We start from the raw sequence: 18,852 nt of genomic DNA, 5'->3' as shown, positions 1-18,852 counted from the left end.
AGGGTCCAGGATGTCTCTGACCGGGTGCACGACATCCTGGTACGAGGGGGAAAGTAACCAGAAGTCATGATACATGTATAGGAAACAGGGAGTAAATAAGGTGCTTGAGGAGTATAAGAAGTGCAAGAAAATACTTAAGAAAGAAATCAGGAGGGCTAAAAGAAGACATGAGGTTGCCTTGGCAGTCAAAGTGAAGGATAATCCAAACAGCTTTTACAGGTATATTAAGAGCAAAAGGATTGTAAGGGATAAAATTGGTCCTCTTGAAGATCAGAGTGGTCGGCTATGTGTGGAACCAAAGGAAATGGAGGAGATGTTAAATAGGTTTTTTGTGTCTGTATTTACTAAGGAAACTGGCATGAAGTCTATGGAATTAAGGGAAACAAGTAGTGAGATCATGGAAACTGTATAGATTGAAAAGGAGGTGGTCCTTGCTGTCTTGAGGAAAATTAAAGTGGATAAATCCCCGGGACCTGACGGGGTGTTCCCTCGGACCTTGAAGGAGACTAGTGTTGAAATTGCAGGGGCCCTGGCTGAAATATTTAAAATGTCACTGTCTACAGGTGAGGTGCCGGAGGATTGGAGAGTGGCTCATGTTGTTGTCTTGTTTAAAAAAGGATCGAAAAGTAATCCAGGAAATTATAGGCCAGTAAATTTAACGTCGGCATTAGGTAAGTTATTGGAGGGAGTACTAAGAGACAGAATCTACAAGCATTTGGATAGACAGGGACTTATTAGGGAGAGTCAACATGGCTTTGTGCGTGGTAGGTCATGTTTGACCAATCTATTGGAGTTTTTTGAGGAGGTTACCAGGAAAGTGGATGAAGGGAAGGCAGTGGATATTGTCTACATGGACTTCAGTAAGGCCTTTGACACGGTTTGCATGGGAGGTTAGTTAAGAAAATTCAGTCGCTAGGTGTACATGGAGAGGTGGTAAATTGGATTAGATATTGGCTCAATGGAAGAAGCCAAAGAGTGGTAGTAGAGAATTGCTTCTCTGAGTGGAGGCCTGTGACTAGTGGTGTGCCACAGGGATCAGTGCTGGGTCCATTGTTATTTGTCATCTATATCAATGATCTGGATGATAATGTGGTAAATTGGATCAGCAAATTTGCTGATGATACAAAGATTGGAGGTGTAGTAGACAGTGAGGAAGGTTTCCAGAGCCTGCAGAGGGGCTTGGACCAGCTGGAAAAATGGGCTGAGAAATGGCAGATGGAGTTTAATACAGACAAGTGTGAGGTATTGCATGTTGGAAGGACAAACCAAGGTAGAACATACAGGGTTAATGGTAAGGCACTGAAGAGTGCAATAGAACAGAGGGATCTGGGAATACAGATACAAGATTCCCTAAAAGTGGCGTCACAGGTAGATAGGGTCGTAAAGAGAGCTTTTGGTACATTGGCCTTTATTAATCGAAGTATTGAGTATAAGAGCTGGAATGTTATGATGAGGTTGTATAAGGCACTGGTGAGGCCGAATCTGGAGTACTGTGTTCAGTTTTGGTCAACAAATTACAGGAAGGATATAAATAAGGTTGAAAGAGTGCAGAGAAGGTTTACAAGGATGTTGCTGGGACTTGAGAAACTCAGTTACAGAGAAAGGTTGAATAGGTTAGGACTTTATTCCCTGGAGCGTAGAAGAATGAGGGGAGATTTGATAGAGGTATATAAAATTATAATGGGTATAGATAGAGTGAATGCAAGCAGGCTTTTTCCACTGAGGCAAGGGGAGAAAAAAACCAGAGGACATGGGTTAAGGGTGAGGGGGGAAAAGTTTAAAGGGAACATTAGGGGGGGCTTCTTCACACAGAGAGTGGTGGGAGTACGGAATGAGCTGCCAGACGAGGTGGTAAATGCAGGTTCTTTTTTAACATTCAAGAATAAATTGGACAGATACATGGATGGGAGGTGTATGGAGGGATATGGTGCGTGTGCAGGTCAGTGGGACTAGGCAGAAAATGGTTCGGCACAGCCAAGAAGGGCCAAAAGGCCTGTTTCTGTGCTGTAGTTTTCCTATGGTTTCTACGTTGGCACCAACGACACAGGCAGGAAGAGGGATGAGGTCCTGAAGTGAGAGTTTCAGGAACTAGGCAGAAGGCTGAAGAACAGGACCTCAAGGGTAACGTTCTCAGGATTGCTGCCAGTGCTACGTGACAGTGATGGTAAGAATTGGAGGAGATGGCAGTTGAATGCGTGGCTGAGGAGTTGGTGCAGGGAGCAGGGTTTTAGATTTTTGGATCATTGGGATCTCTTCTGGGGAAGGTGGGACCTGTACAGATTGGATGGGCTGCACCTGAACTCGAGGGGGAGCAATATCCTTGCAGGTAGGTTTGCTAGCATGGTTCGGGAAGGTTTAAACTAATTTGCAAGGGGGATGGGACCCAGAGCGATAGAGCAGTCAAAGAAGTGCATGGAGTAAAGCCAGATCTAACATATAGAGAGGCTTTGAGGAAAGAGAAGCAGAATAAACGGTGTAAAGACAGTAAGGTAGAAGGGCTGAAGTGTGTGTACCTCAATGCAAGAAGCATCAGGAACAAAGGTGATGAACTGAGAGCTTGGATCCAGACATGGAATTATGATGTAGTGGCCATTACAGAGACTTGGCTGGCACCAGGGCAGGAATGGATTCTCAATATCCCTGGATTTCAGTGCGTTAAAAGGGACAGAGAGGGGGGAAAAGGGGAGGAGGGGTGGCATTACTAGTCAGAGGTACTATTACAGCTACAGAAAGGGAGGGTAATGGAGCAGGATCCTCTTTTGAGTCAGTATGGGTGGAAGTCAGGAACAGGAAGGGAGTATTCTATAGGCCCCCTGGTAGCAGTAGAGATACAGAGGAGCAGATTGGGAGGCAGATTTTGGAAAGGTGCAAAAATAACAGGGTTGTAATCATGGGTGACTTTAACTTTCCTAATATTGATTGGCACCTGATTAGTTCCAAGGGTTTGGATGGGGCAGAGTTTGTTAAGTGTGTCCAGAATGGATTCCTGTCACATTATGTTGACAGGCCAACTCGGGGGAATGCCATACTAGATCTAGTATTAGGTAACGAACCGAGTCAGGTCACAGATCTCTCAGTGGGTGAGCATCCGGAGGACAGTGACCACCGCTCCCTGGCCTTTAGCATTATCATGGAAAAGGATAGAATCAGAGAGGACAGGAAATTTTTTAATTGGGGAAGGGCAAATTATGAGGGTATAAGGCTAGAACTTGTGGGTGTGAATTGGGATGACGTTTTTGCAGGGAAATGTCCTATGGACATGTGGTCGATGCTTAGAGATCTCTTGCAGGATGTTAGGGATAAATTTGTCCCGGTGAGGAGGATAAAGAATGGTAGGGTGAAGGAACCATGGGTGACAAGTGAGGTGGAAAACCTAGTCAGGAGGAAGAAGGCAGCATACATGAGGTTTAGGAAGCAAGGATCAGATGGGTCTATCAAGGAATATAGGGTAGCAAGAAAGGAGCTTAAGAAGGGGCTGAGAAGAGCAAGAAGGGGGCATGAGAAGGCCTTGGCGAGTAGGGTAAAGGAAAACCCCAAGGCATTCTTCAATTATGTGAAGTACAAGAGGATGACAGGAGTGAAGGTCGGACCGATTAGAGATAAAGGTGGGAAGATGTGCCTGGAGGCTGTGGAAGTGAGCGAGGTACTCAATGAATACTTCTCTTTGGTATTCACCAATGAGAGGGAACTTGATGATGGCGAGGACAATATGAGTGAGGTTGATGTTCTGGAGCATGTTGATATTAAGGGAGAGGAGGTGTTGGAGTTGTTAAAATACATTAGGATGGATAAGTCCCCGGGGCCTGACGGAATATTCCCCAGGCTACTCCACGAGGTAAGGAAGGAGATTGCTGAGCCTCTGGCTAGGATCTTTATGTCCTCGTTGTCTACGGGAATGATACCGGAGGATTGAAGGGAGGCGAATGTTGCCCCTTGTTCTAAAAGGGTAGTAAGGATAGTCCGGGTAATTATAGACCAGTGAGCCTTACGTCTGTGGTGGGAAAGCTGTTGGAAAAGATTCTTAGAGAGAGGATCTATGGGCATTTAGAGAAACATGGTCTGATCAGGGACAGTCAGCATGGCTTTGTGAGGGGCAGATCGTGTCTAACAAACCTGACAGAGTTCTTTGAGGAGGTGACTAGGGATATAGATGAGGGTAGTGCAGTGGATGATATCTATATGGATTTTAGTAAGGCACTTGACAAGGTTCCACACAGTAGGCTTATTCAGAAAGTCAGAAGGCATGGGATCCAGGGAAGTTTGGCTAGGTGGATTCAGAATTGGCTTGCCTGCAGAAGGCAGAGGGTCATGGTGGAGGGAGTACATTCGGATTGGAGGGTTGTGACTAGCGGTGTCCCACAAGGATCGGTTCTGGGACCTCTACTTTTCGTGATTTTTATTAATGACCTGGATGTGGGGGTAGAAGGGTGGGTTGGCAAGTCTGCAGACGACACAAAGATTGGCAGTGTTGTAGATCGTGTAGAGGATTGTCAAAGGTTGCAGAGAGACATTGATAGGATGCAGAAGTGGGCTGAGAAGTGGCAGATGGAGTTCAACCCAGAGAAGTGTGAGGTGGTACACTTTGGAAGGACAAACTCCAAGGCAGAGTACAAAGTAATTCGCAGGATACTTGGTAGGGTGGAGGAGCAGAAGGATCTGGGGGTACATGTCCACAGATCGCTGAAAGTTGCCTCACAGGTGGATAGGGTAGTTAAGAAAGCTTATGGGGTGTTAGCTTTCATAAGTTGAGGGACAGAGTTTAAGAGTCGTAATGTAATGATGCAGCTCTATAAAACTCTGGTTAGGCCACACTTGGAGTACTGTGTCCAGTTCTGGTCGCCTCACTATAGGAAGGATGTGGAAGCATTGGAAAGGGTACAGAGGAAATTTACCAGGATGCTGCCTGGTTTAGAGAGTATGCATTATGATCAGAGATTAAGGGAGCTAGGGCTTTACTCTTTGGAGAGAAGGAGGATGAGAGGAGACATGATAGAGGTATACAAGATAATAAGAGGAATAGATAGAGTGGATAGCCAGCACCTCGTCCCCAGGGCACCACTGCTCAATACAAGAGGACATGGCTTTAAGGTAAGGGGGTGGGAAGTTCAAACGGGATATTAGAGGAAGGTTTTTTTTAGTCAGAGTGGTTGGTGCATGGAATGCACTGCCTGAGTCAGTGGTGGAGGCAGATACACCAGTGAAATTTAAGAGACTAGACAGGTATATGGAGGATTTTAAGGTGGGGGGTTATATGGGAGGCAGGGTTTAAGGGTCAGTCCAACATTGTGGGTCAAAGGGCCTGTAGTGTGCTGTATTATTCTATGCTGGCTGTAGTCAGGGCTTTATGCCTTGGCTCTTAGTAGGGTCACCCATGCCAAACAGGTCAAAGGGTACAGGCCAGACTAAGAGTGGTCCTCTAGGTTCAGGGGTCAGTTCAGGTTTAATAACCCAGACTTGTAAAACAAAATTGTTACAGAAACCACAATGAAGAATTCTTCCACACCTGAGTGTGACGGTATTCCCGAGTCTCCAACCGGGGCTTGCATGGCTGACAGTAGTGAAAACCAAGCTACTGACACAATGAAGGGAAGCCTAATACTGCCAAAAGATGGAGGACCTTCATCTCTGCCCTAAGTGCCAGCGGCGTAACAGGCAGCAGGTTGCTCCATATACAGACCACATTCTGCATGAGGTTGCCCCACAGATTCCTTTAAAATCTTTTCCATATCCAATCACCCTAACTATATCCCTCATTTACAGCCTTTAATCCAACATGGAGCATTTAATACATCTCTAAAAGGTCACCCCTCGGTCTCCAACATTCAAAGGAATAGTCCTCCCTATACCTTATGCCCTTGAATCTTGGCAACATCCATGTAAATCTTCTTTACACTCTCTCTGGTTTAATTACATCCTTCCTATAACATGGTGACCAAAACCGTACACAATCCTTAAAGCGTGGCCTTATTGACATTTTGTACAGATGCAAAACTATGTCCCAATTCTTACACTCATTGTCCTGACTGATGAAGGCCAACATGCCAAATGTCTTCTTCACTAGCCTATCTATCTTTAATGCCACTTTCAGTGAAGTATGTGTGTAAATTCCTAGGACCCTGCATTCCACAATACTGCCCAGGGCCTCACCATTCACTGGGAAAGTTTTACCCTGGTTCATCTGATGGAATTATAGCAATGTCAATGTTGCTGAAATCAACACAAGGCGTTTTCACATCAGGATTATTAAACAAAATTTGGCACCAATAAAGTAGATGACAACGTGGTCTATTTTAAGAGAGTTTGAGAATTTTAGAGAGAGTGGTTCAAAGGTTAATAATGTAGAAACCAAAGCTTTTGCCTCCTATTGGTGCAGTTTGGAGGGCCAAGAGGCCAGAACCAACAGCACACAGAGATCACGGAGAAGATAACAGACATGGGGTACTGACATTCTCTTTAGATACTTAAATCACTTTAGTAACCCATCCCCTTCTTACCCCTCCAGCTCTAGATTGACCTGATCGCAGAATCCCTTGATGCATTCCCATTTCTCTTCAGTATTTAGAGGATTGGTAGCTTTATCTTTAAAAGAAAAACATACAACACAATTAGAAGAAACTGTGTGTTGACAAAACGCCACGTTACCTAGTCTCCTCCATGGCAGATACTGACTGACCTACCAAGTCTTTCTGCCGTATTGCTTTTGTTTCAGACCAGCAACACCTGAAGGGTGTTGGTCTTTGTGTTATAGATGAAGTATTAAAGATTTGCTAAATTATGAAATTATATTAATTTATAAAATTATAGGAGGTATGGACAGATTAAATAGTGGGCATTTTTCCCCAGGGTAGAAATGTTTATTACGAGAGGGAATGCGTTTCGGGTATGAGGGAGAAATGTGTTGTTGTTTTTTTTTTTTTAAAAAGACTGGTGGGTGCCTGGAATATACTGCCAGGGGTGGTGGCGGAGGAAGTTAAGACCGAGGCTCTTGGTTAGGGATGAACATGCAGAGGACAGAGGGATATCGATCACGAGCAGGCAGAAGGGATTAGTTTAATTAGCTGACATTAGCCTTATCAGTCTGAGATATCCTGGTCCAAAGGGCGTGTTCCTGTGCTGTGTGTTCTCTATATATTCTAACCTTCCACCAACAACCAGAATACGCAGGAACAAACATCGTGTGCAGTTTTTGTCATCTACCTACAGGAAGGATCCAAATAAGATTGAAAGAGTACAGAGAAGATTTACAAGGATGTTGCCAAGTCTAGAGGGCCTGAGTTATAAGGAAAGATTGGATAGGGTTTTATTCCTTGGAATGTAGAAGATGCAGAGGAGATCTGATGGAGGTATACAAAGTAAAGAGGGGTATAGATAGGGTAACTGCAAGCAGGCTTTCTCCACTGAGGTTGGGTGGGACTACAACTAGGGGTCATGAGTTAAGGGTGAAAGGTGAGAAGTTTAGAGGGAACTTAAACTTCCCCCTTAAACTTCACTCAGGGACTATGAGAGCGTGGAATGAGCTGCCAGCACAAGTGGTGAATCCGAGCTCAATCTCAATGTTTAGAGAAGTTTGGACAGGTACGTGGATGGTAGAAGTATGGAGGGCTCTGGTCCCAATGCAGGTCAATGGGAGTAGGGAATTTAAATGGCTTGGCATGGACTAGATGGGCTGAAGGGCCTATTTCTATGCTACATTTTTCTATGACTAACACAGAACCGTACAGCACAATATGGGCCCTTCAGCCCAGGATGTTCTGCTGACCGATATCTCCCCTAAACTTTTCTCCACTCACCTCTGGTAATGACCACTGGTGCCCGGGGTAAAAGGTGCTGGCTGTCCACTCCATCTATGCCTCTCATAATCTTATACACCTCTCTCAAGTCGCCTCTCATCCTTCGTCACTTTGAAGGAAAAAACCCAAGTTTGCTCAACCTTTCCTTATGTAACAGCCTCTCATCCAGGCAGTATCCCGGTGAATCATCTCTGCGCCCTCTCTAAAGCTTCCACAATTTTCCTGTAATAAGGCAACCAGAACTGAAAACAATACTCCAAATGTGGTCTAACTAGAGTTTTATAAAGCTGCTACATTACCTCGCATCTCTGAAACTCAATCCCCCCAACTAATGAAGGTTAACACATTATATGCCTTCTTAACCACCCTAACAACTTGCTTGGCAACTTTATTCCTCTAGACTGCTAATAATCCCGCCATTAAGCTTTAACTCCACTTTCAACTTCAATCTTCCCAAGTGTATCACTTCACACTTATCCAGAGTGAATCCATCAGCCACTTCTCCACACAACTCTGCATCGCATTTCTTCTATAGCAGCCTCCCATGCTTCCCACAACACCTCCAACCTTCACGTCATCTGCAAATTCACTAATCCATCCCTCCACCTACTCATTCAACTCATTTACAACCCAAACACTGTTTCAAGAAACCAAGGAAAGAAGCAACAAGTAACCCATCCCTTTCTTACTGTAGATTGACCAAATAGCAGAATCCCTTGATGTAGTCCATTTCTCTTCCGGTTCATATAGTATACTGGATCCCAATAGTAAAATAATCTAATTAGACACAAAAAAAAGCTGCTGGTTGAATTCAGCGTCTGCAGAGGGAAATGTTTACTAAACCTAGATAAAGGGTCTCAACCCGAAACATTCGCTGTCGATTTCCCTCCATAGGTGCTGCTTGTGTTCCTCAATGTTTGATTTCTTGCTCTAGGTTCCACCATCTCAGTCTGGTATTCCTAGGCATCACAGGCATTCCACAAGGCCGTTCAGCCCATCAAGTCTGCCCTGCCATTTCATTAATGCCGATTTAATTATTCCCTCGCATCCCATTCGCCTGCTTTTTCCCCATAGACTTTGACATTATTACTAATCAAGAACATATCAGCCTCCACTTAAAATGTATCAAATACCTTGGCCTCCACAGCTGTCTGTGGCAATGAATTCCACACATTCACCATCCTCTGGCTAAAGAAATTCCTCCTCACCCGTGTTCTAAATGGACACCCTCCTCTTCCGAGGCTGTGCCCTCCAGTCCTACACTCTCACACTATAGAAAACATCCTCTCCACATCCACTCTAGTCAGGCCTTTCAATGTTTGAGCGCTTTCAATAAGATCCCTCCTCATCCTTCTAGACTCCAGTAAGTACAGGCCCAGAGCCATTAAATGCACCTTATACATTAATCCTTACATTCCCAGAAACATTACTGTAAACCTCCTCTGACCCCTCTCCAACGCTAGCACAACCTTCTTTAGATACAGGGCCCAAAACTGCTCACAATACTCTGAATGCATCTCACCAATGCCTTATAAAACTTCACCATTATATTCTAGTCCTTCGAAATGAATGCTAACACTGCATTTGGCTTCCTTACCTACAAGTTAACCGTTAGGGAATCCTGTACTACGACACCCAAGTCTCTTTGCACCTCTGATTTCTGAATTCTCTACCCATTCTTCTTTCTGTCAAGATGCATGACCATACACTTCCCTATGTTGTATTCCATTTACCACCTTTCTCCCAAACTGTCCAAATTCTGCAGACACCCTCCTTCCTCCGCCCTACCTACCCCTCCATCTACTTTTGTATCATCCACAAGCCATCCAGATTATTAACATATCACTTGAGAAGTAGGAGACCGAAGACGAATCCCCGAGGGGCACCACGAGGCACTAGCAGCCAACCCCCTTTGTGCCCACTCTTTGCCTTCTTCCAGTCAGCCAACCCTCCATCCAAGCTAGTACCTTTCCAAAAGTTACATGGGCTCCTATATTGATTAGCAGCCTCTTGTGCGACACCTTGTCAAAGGCCTTCTGAAAATCCAAGCAAACAATATCCACTTACTCTTCTTTGTTGCTTCCTCAAAGGACTGTCAGGTAAGATTAAGGAAACCATTTTGATTTGAGCTTTTTATCATGCACCTCCTAGTAGTCTGAAACCTCATTCTTTATAATGGATGAATAATTTAATGACTAATAATCCTTATTAATCTTACCAACCACTTGTCAGGCTAACCACCCTATAGTCTTGTCTCTATCCCTAACAACAATTGTTCATCCCAGTTTGGCAAAAGAATAAATCAAGGAAGGTAGTGCACCCGTGGCTGACAAGGGAAATTAGGGATAGTATCAATTCCAAAGAAGAAGCATACAAATTAGCCAGAAAAAGTGGCTCACCTGAGGACTGGGAGAAATTCAGAGTTCAGCAGAGGAGGACAAAGGGCTTAATTACAAAGGGGAAAAAAAGATTATGAGAGAAAACTGGCAGGGAACATAAAAACTGACTGTAAAAGCTTTTATAGATATGTGAAAAGAAAAAGATTGGTTAAGACAAATGTAGGTCCCCTACAGACAGAACCAGGTGAATTGATTATGGGGAGCAAGGACATGGCAGACCAATTGAATAATTACTTTGGTTCTGTCTTCACTAAGGAGGACATAAATAATCTTCCGGAAATAGTAGGGGACAGAGGGTCCAGTGAGATAGAGGAACTGAGGGAAATACATGTTAGTAGGGAAGTGGTGTTAGGTAAATGAAGGGATTAAAGGCAGATAAATCCCCAGGGCCAGATGGTCTGCATCCCAGAGTGCTTAAGGAAGTAGCCCAAGAAATAGTAGATGCATTAGTGATAATTTTTCAAAACTCTTTAGATTCTGGACTAGTTCCTGAGAATTGGAAGGTGGCTAATGTAACCCCATTTTTTTAAAAAGGAGGGAGAGAGAAACCAGGGAATTATAGACCGGTTAGCCTAACATCGGTGGTGGGGAAACTGCTAGAGTCAGTTATCAAAGATGTGATAACAGCACATTTGGAAAGCGGTGAAATTATCGGACAAAGTCAGCATGGATTTGTGAAAGGAAAATCATGTCTGACGAATCTCATAGAATTTTTTGAGGATGTAACTACTAGAGTGGATGGGGAGAACCAGTGGATGTGGTATATTTGGATTTTCAAAAGGCTTTTGACAAGGTCCCACACAGGAGATTAGTGTGCAAACTTAAAGCACACAGTATTGGGGGTAAGGTATTAATGTGGATAGAGAATTGGTTGGCAGACAGGAAGCAAAGAGTGGGAAAAAATGGGACCTTTTCAGAATGGCAGGCAGTGACTAGTGGGGTACCGCAAGGCTCAGTGCTGGGACCCCAGTTGCTTACAATATATATTAATGACTTGGATGAGGGAATTAAAAGCAGCATCTCCAAGTTTGCGGATGACACGAAGCTGGGCAGCAGTGTTAGCTGTGAGGAGGATGCTAAGAGGATGCAGGGTGACTTGGATAGGTTAGGTGAGTGGGCAATTATCCACTTCGGTGGCAAAAACAGGAAAACAGATTATTATCTGAATACTCAAACAACAGGAATTCTGCAGATGCTGGAAATTCAAGCAACACACATCAAAGTTGCTGGTGAACGCAGCAGGCCAGGCAGCATCTCTAGGAAGAGGTGCAGTCGACGTTTCAGGCCGAGATCCTTCGTCAAGACTAACTGAAGGAAGAGTGAGTAAGGGATTTGAAAGTTGGAGGGGGAGGGGGAGATCCAAAATGATAGGAGAAGACAGGAGGGGGAGGGATGGAGCCAAGAGCTGGACAGGTGATTGGCAAAAGGGATACGAGAGGATCATGGGACAGGAGGTCCGGGAAAAAGAAAAGGGGGGGGGGACCCAGAGGATGGGCAAGGGGTATATTCAGAGGGACAAAGGGAGAAAAAGGAGAGTGAGAGAAAGAATGTGTGTATAAAAATAAGTAACAGATGGGGTACGAGGGGGAGGTGTGGCATTAGCGGAAGTTAGAGAGGTCGATGTTCATGCCATCAGGTTGGAGGTTACCCAGACGGAATATAAGGTGTTGTTCCTCCAACCTGAGTGTGGCTTCATCTTTACAGTAGAGGAGGCCGTGGATAGACATGTCAGAATGGGAATGGGATGTGGAATTAAAATGTGTGGCCACTGGGAGGTCCTGCTTTCTCTGGCAGACAGAGCGTAGGTGTTCAGCAAAGCAGTCTCCCAGTCTGCGTCAGGTCTCGCCAATATATAAAAGGCCACATCAGGAGCACCGGATGCAGTATATCACCCCAGCCGACTCACAGGTGAAGGGTTGACTCACCTGGAAGGACTGTTTGGGGCCCTGAATGGTGGTAAGGGAGGAAGTGTAAGGGCATGTGTAGCACTTGTTCCGCTTACACGGATAAGTGCCAGGAGGGAGATCAGTGGGGAGGGATGGAGGGGGATGAATGGACAAGGGAGTTGCATAGGGAGCGATCCCTGCGGAAAGTGGGGGGGGGGGGAGGGAAGGATGTGCTTAGTGGTGGGATCCCGTAGAAGGTGGCAGAAGTTACAGAGAATAATATTTTGGACCCGGAGGCTGGTGGGGTGGTAGGTGAGGACCAGGGGAACCCTATTCCTAGTGGGGTGGCAGGAGGATGGAGTGAGAGCAGATGTACGTGAAATGGGGGAGATGAGTTTAAGAGCAGAGTTGATACTGGAGGAAGGGAAGCCCTTTCTTTAAAAAAAGACATCTCCCTCGTCCTAGAATGAAAAGCCTTATCCTGAGAGCAGACGCGGCGGAGACGGAAGAATTGCGAGAAGGGGATGGCATTTTTGCAAGAGACAGGCTGAGAAGAGGAATAGTCCAGATAGATGAGAGAGTCAGTAGGCTTATAGTAGACATCAGTGGATAAGCTGTCTCCAGAGACAGAGACAGAAAGATATAGAAAGGGGAGGGAGGTGTCGGAAATGGACCAGGTAAACTTGAAGGCAGGGTGAAAGTTGGAGGCAAAGTTAATAAAGTCAACGAGCTCTGCATGCGTGCAGGAAGCAGCGCCAATGCAGTCATTGATGTAGCGAAGGAAAAGTGGGGGACAGATACCAGAATAGGCACGGAACATAGATTGTTCCACAAACCCAACAAAAAGGCAGGCATAGCTAGGACCCATACGGGTGCCCATAGCTACACCTTTAGTTTGGAGGAAGTGGGAGGAGCCAAAGGAGAAATTATTAGGAGTAAGGACTAATTCCGCTAGACGGAGCAGAGGTAGAGGGGAACTGATTAGGTCTGGAATCCAAAAAGCGTAGAGCTTTGAGACCTTCCTGATGGGGGATGGAAGTATATAAGGACTGGATATCCATGGTGAAAATAAAGCGGTGGGGGCCAGGGAACTTAAAATCATCGAAAAGTTTAAGAGCGTGAGAAGTGTCACGAACATAGGTAGGAAGGGATTGAACAAGGGGGGATAAAACCATGTCGAGGTATGCAGAAACGAGTTCGGTGGGGCAGGAGCAAGCTGAGACAATAGGTCGGCCAGGACAGGCAGGTTTGTGGATCTTGGGTAGGAGGTAGAAATGGGAAGTGCGAGGTGTGGGAACTATAAGGTTGGTAGCAGTGGATGGGAGATCCCCTGAGCAGATAAAGTCGGTGATGGTATGGGAGACAATGGCCTGGTGCTCCTTAGTGGGGTCACGATCGAGGGGTAAATAAGAGGAGGTATCCGTGAGTTGTCGCTGTGCCTCGGCAAGGTAGAGGTCAGTACGCCAGACTACAACAGCACCCCCCTTATCGGCGGGTTTAATAATAAGGTTAGGATTAGTGCGGAGGGAGTGGAGAGCAGAGCGTTCCGAAGGAGTGAGGTTCAGATTATTATCTGAATGGTGGCCGATTAGGAAAAGGGGAGGTGCAACGAGACCTGGGTGTCATTATACACCAGTCATTGAAAGTGGGCATGCAGGTACAGCAGGCGGTGAAAAAGGCGAATGGTATGCTGGCATTTACAGCAAGAGGATTTGAGTACAGGAGCAGGGAGGTACTACTGCAGTTGCACAAGGCCTTGGTGAGACCACACCAGGAGCATTGTGTGCAGTTTTGGTCCCCTAATCTGAGGAAAGACATCTTTGCCATAGAGGGAGTACAAAGAAGGTTCACCAGATTGATTGCTGGAATGGCAGGACTTTCATATGATGAAAGACTGGATGAACTAGGCTTGTATTCGTTGGAGTTTAGAAGATTGAGGGGGGATCTGATTGAAACATATAAAATCCTAAAGGGATTGGACAGGCTAGATGCAGGAAGATTGTTCCCGATGTTGGGGAAGTCCAGAACGAGGGGTCACAGTTTGAGGATAAAGGGGAAGCCTTTTAGGACCGAAATGAGGAAAAACTTCTTCACACAGAGAGTGGTGAATCTGTGGAATTCTCTGCCACAGGAAACAATTGAGGCCAGTTCATTGGCTATACTTCAGAGGGAGTTAGATATGGCCCTTGTGGCTAAAGGGATCAGGGGGTATGGAGGGAAGGCTGGTACAGGGTTCTGAGTTGGATGATCAGCCATGATCATACTGAATGGCGGTGCAGGCTCGAAGGGCCGAATGGCCTACTCCTGCACCTATTTTCTATGTTTCTAAAGTGTAGAGTGACATCTGTGGTTTTCTGGTCCTCTGCAACCATTCCTGACTCCTGTGATTCCTGAAAGATCACTACTGATTCCTCCACATGTTGTGGGTCATGTGGGGTGGAGGAAGGCAATTCATGCAAGCAAAGTACTGTACCTTCATTAACATGAGCTGCCAGAGGCCAGCTGCGAATGTTCCTGGTGCCAGGTTCCCTTTGTCTTTTGAAGCTTATTGACACCAATTCTGCTAGATGCCCCCCCCCATGATTATTCAGAGTTAGATCCTTAACACTACTTATATACTTGGATGGAGTGTGACCCTGACATTTTTAAAAAAGTTGTGTTTTGTGTCACTACTGTTAAACCCCACCAGTATCTCATGATCAGTTGAATATGTGGAATATAATCAAAATGCAGAATCTGGAAATGTGAATTAAAAGCAGTAAATGTTGGGTACATGTAAAATGTCTGGCATCATAGGTGGAAAGAGAAACGGAGCATGGAGTGAAACCTTAACTCTGTTACTCTTTCCACAGCTACTAGCTGACGTGCTGTTTTCAGCTATTTCTGCTTTTAATCTCTCCAACTATTGTGTAATGTTTATTCTCTTGAATGCAGATAACTAAAACTGTATAGCCACTCCCACATTCACAGTTACTCAGTGAGCATTAGAGCCAAACAAAATCATTACATAAGTCATTTTTTCAAAAAAAAATCTACCCACTTCTGCACAGTCAATTCAACCATTTCCCCAGATCCAACCATGCTGCCGAAGTGTGGGAGGGGTTATGTCGCAAGTCATTATGTCTGTCTTGTGACTTCCCCATGACTTACTGAAATGCTAATTTCGACTATTGCTGTCCTCACTTCAGTTTCCACGCTGAAACGTTTTACAGCCCTGAACAGTCACAACTTCAAATTAGGCACATCAAACCCGCAAATCTAGCTCCTCGTTATGTCACACAATCAATAACGCACTCAATTAGGGCAGCAGATTAAAACAAGCCATAAGAACCAAATCAAAAAGCACCACCTAGTTAAGGTACAACGGCAAGCTGACTGAACTGATCGCTTAAGTCAGATGTTGTACGTTGCAATATAATTTATTATTATTACCAATTCAGTGCATGAACAACTGAGACCCTGCTTAGGTACTTTGTGAAAAACAAAAGAACTGAATTGTAAATTCTGAAGCTATGATAATTTTAAGAAACACACATCAAAGTTGCTGGTGAACGCAGCAGGCCAGGCAGCATCTCTAGGAAGAGGTGCAGTCCAATTTTAAGATATCTCTATAGGAAGTGGAGTTTATTGAACTCCATTGCTGGATTAACACCCTGTACACATCACGGTGTTCCCTGTGTTTTGCTGTCAGCTGTGGTTCAGTGAAACCCATCACTCCAAAACCACCAGCGTATAAAAAAATAACCCATCACTGAACAGAAAAAGGTAGAAATACTCAGCAGGCCAGGAAGCGGCGTTGGAAAGACCTATAGCGTTCATTTGTGATCTTCTAATTGGATTTGAAGAATTCAGTATTAGCATTTCAAAAAGAGCACTTGGGTTTTTCCCCCTAGTGAATAGTTATTCTTCAGCCAACATCTGGTCACGTATCGCAATGTATCTCACCGGCATTACAACTGAGGAAACCTTAAACAAACCCCTCTGGACAATGTGGGCTAGAGAGATCGCCATCAGCCGTAGAGATGATATTTTAGGCACAACAGATAGATTATAGCAAAAAGGTAATAAGAAACGGGACAAGGGCACCAGGCAGGTCCAGTTGGGAACGCATAGGCACTGGCAGCTTGGACAGATTTATATTCTTAAGAATCAAATTTTGTTATTGAAACTTAAAAGGGGAGGCTCTTGAATCAGAGATGGGAGGACAGCAAGTAGCTCCAAGAATGGGAGAAGGTGACAACAACGGGGAACTCTAACAGGGAAGGGTGGGGTAGGTGGGCGAGGAATCATCAGCTCCCACGGGGAGTGGAATGGCAGGAGAATTGCGGGCCGCTGAGAAGTCGATCACTTTCTGACTGGGGAGGGGGTTGGTGGGCAGCATGTACTGGGAGACGCGGCCGCCTCTTCCCTTGTAGGCGGTTACAAACTACCGAGCAGCAACCACAATAGGTCCGGGTTCTGAAACAGGGACTGAAGCTCGCCACCTTTTCCCCGGCCCCGCACTCACTCAGCCACGACTCCAGCGTCTCTCCTTCCTCGTCCGCCGCCATCTCTCGGACCCGCTGTTCAGCTCCTCCCCAAAGCACTCGCACCGCCCCCTTTATAAAACAGAACAGTGGGGCCTAAAGACCCCACCCCGAGGGCCTCGACTCAAGGTTTGGCTCCATCCCCAAGGTCTGACCCACCCTCTTGCTGGGCTACCCCCTTCCCAGAGGTCCACATCCTGGAGCCTAACATTGCCGCATAGTGGGGTGTCCTCTCCACAATCCGACCTGTCACCGAGCTCCCCGACCAAGCCTGACCCGACACCATTCCCGGAGAGTTCAGCGCGGGGTTTGATTTCTTGCCAAGGATTCCGTCTTAGGATCTGATCCCATTCCCAGACAGAGTCAGATAAAAAAAAGCACAGCATATAAACAAGCCCTCCAGCCGAACTATTTGAACTGCCTAGTCCCATCGACCTGCACCCGGATCAGAGCCGATTCGAACTTCTCCTAAACACTGACATCGAGCTCACGTGTATCACTTGCACTGGCAGCTCCTTCTACACTCTCACGACCCTCTGCGTGAAGAAGTTTCCCCTTAAATATTTTACCATAACCCATGACCTCTAGTTGTAGTCCCACCCGACTTCCGAGGGAAACACCCGCTTGCATTCACCCTATCTATACCCCTCATAATTTTTTACGCCTCTATCGAATCGTCCCTCAGCCTTCTCCGTTCAAGGAGCATAACCCGTTACACCTCTCATCGATGTATTTACCCAAACTTTATTAAATGTTGCAATTAAACCTACAGTCACCCGTTCTTTTGGCAGCTCGCACCACCGTCTGAGTGTCTGGGTAGCCTCCAACCTGATGGCATGAACATTAACTTCTCCAACTTCCATTAATGCCCCTCCACCCATTCTTATCCCATCCCTTATTTATTTATTATTTTTTCCTTTTTTTCTTTCTCTGTCCCTCTCACAATCACTCCTTACCTGCTCTCCATCATCCTCTGGTGCTGCCCTCCCCCTTTCTTTCTCCCTTGGCCTCCCGTCCATGATCCTCTCCCTTCTCCAGCCTTGTACCCCTTTTGCCAATCAACTTTACAGCTCTTAGCTTCATCCCTCCCCCTCCTGTCTTCTATTATTTCAGATCTCCCCCTCCCCTCCCCTCCCACTTTCAAATCTCTTACTATCTCTTCTTTCAGTTAGTCATGATGAAGGGTCTCGGCCCGAAACATCGACTGTACTTCTTCCTATAGATGCTGCCTGGCCTGCTGCATTCCACCAACATTTTGTGTGTGTCGTCTAATCTAATTTACTACTTCATCTTGAATGCCAAGCAACTAAACCTTCCTGACCAACTTCCCATGTGAGACCTTATCAAATGTCTTGCTAAAGTCCATGTAGACTTTATTTATCAACTTTCCTGGTAGCTTCCTTGAAAATCCCTATAATATTGTTTAGAAGCAACCTACCACGATACCTACACTATTCCAGAAGACCAAATTTGTCCCCTGTATTCCTTTTGCTCTTAACATACTTGTAGAATCCCTAGGATCCTCCTTCACCTAGTCTGCTAGGGCAACTTCATGTCTTCTATTAGGCATGCTGATTTTTTTTCTTGTGTTCTTTTGCATTTCTTATAGTCTGTAAATGCCCCATATGTTCCTACCTGCTATGCCCCTGCTTTTTTTTTTCTTAACCAGGGCCTTATTAAGGGAACTTTCCTGAACACATTTGACAAACTCTATCCCATCTAGCCCTTTTACAGCATTAATGTGGTCATACCTTTCTTATTCCTCAGTTCCACCCACTAGACAAGTTCTCTATTGTCTGTCCTGAGACCTGTTGTGACATTTCCCTACTAGTATTGCCACCCCTCCCGCTCTGTCACATCTAAAACGGAACCGCAAAATATTGAGCTGCCAGTTCTGCTTCTCCCACAACCAAGTCTCACTAAAGATCTGACCTATTCCTGGGGATTTCATTCCAAGGTTCTGACCTCTCTCCTGGGTCACAGCATTAGCTGGGATTCCAGCACACATCAGGTTCCATTTCTGGGAGTTTCCTCTCAGGTTGTGTCCTATTCTCAGGCATCCTATCAATGGGATCTCATCATGAACGATGACTCCCAATGCAGGGCAGTATCTTACGAATCTGCTTCTACTCCATTGTGTGGCACTTGGTCTGTACCCAGCCCGTGAACTGTATTTTCAAAGTCTTGCTGCTATGCCAGTTCCGAGTGGAAGATACCTGTGTCCATAAGCCTTTTAGCAAGGAGTGGTCCA

At 45.5% G+C, this 18,852-nt stretch overlaps 1 protein-coding gene across 2 annotated transcripts in view; it reads right to left on the bottom strand.

Annotated features, from left to right (window-relative positions):
- The window catches only part of LOC140202907 (ADP-ribosylation factor-binding protein GGA1-like), a 57,171-nt gene extending 40,112 nt beyond the window's left edge, over positions 1 to 17,059 (bottom strand). Inside the window, exons 1-2 of one of the 2 annotated variants that reach the window (XM_072268468.1) lie at positions 16,583 to 17,059; positions 6,495 to 6,579 (exon numbers count right to left, since the gene is read on the bottom strand). In XM_072268468.1, the coding sequence (XP_072124569.1) occupies positions 6,495 to 6,579; positions 16,583 to 16,625 (128 nt within the window). In that variant the 5' untranslated portion in view covers positions 16,626 to 17,059. The remainder of the gene's footprint in view (positions 1 to 6,494; positions 6,580 to 16,582) is intronic. The other variant, XM_072268469.1, reaches the window with a different exon arrangement.
- Between the last annotated feature and the right edge of the window lie 1,793 nt (positions 17,060 to 18,852).

This window comes from Mobula birostris, chromosome 9 (assembly GCF_030028105.1).
Source record: "Mobula birostris isolate sMobBir1 chromosome 9, sMobBir1.hap1, whole genome shotgun sequence".
Lineage (NCBI taxonomy): Eukaryota > Metazoa > Chordata > Chondrichthyes > Myliobatiformes > Myliobatidae > Mobula > Mobula birostris.
This window is presented reverse-complemented; position numbering and strand designations above follow the sequence as displayed.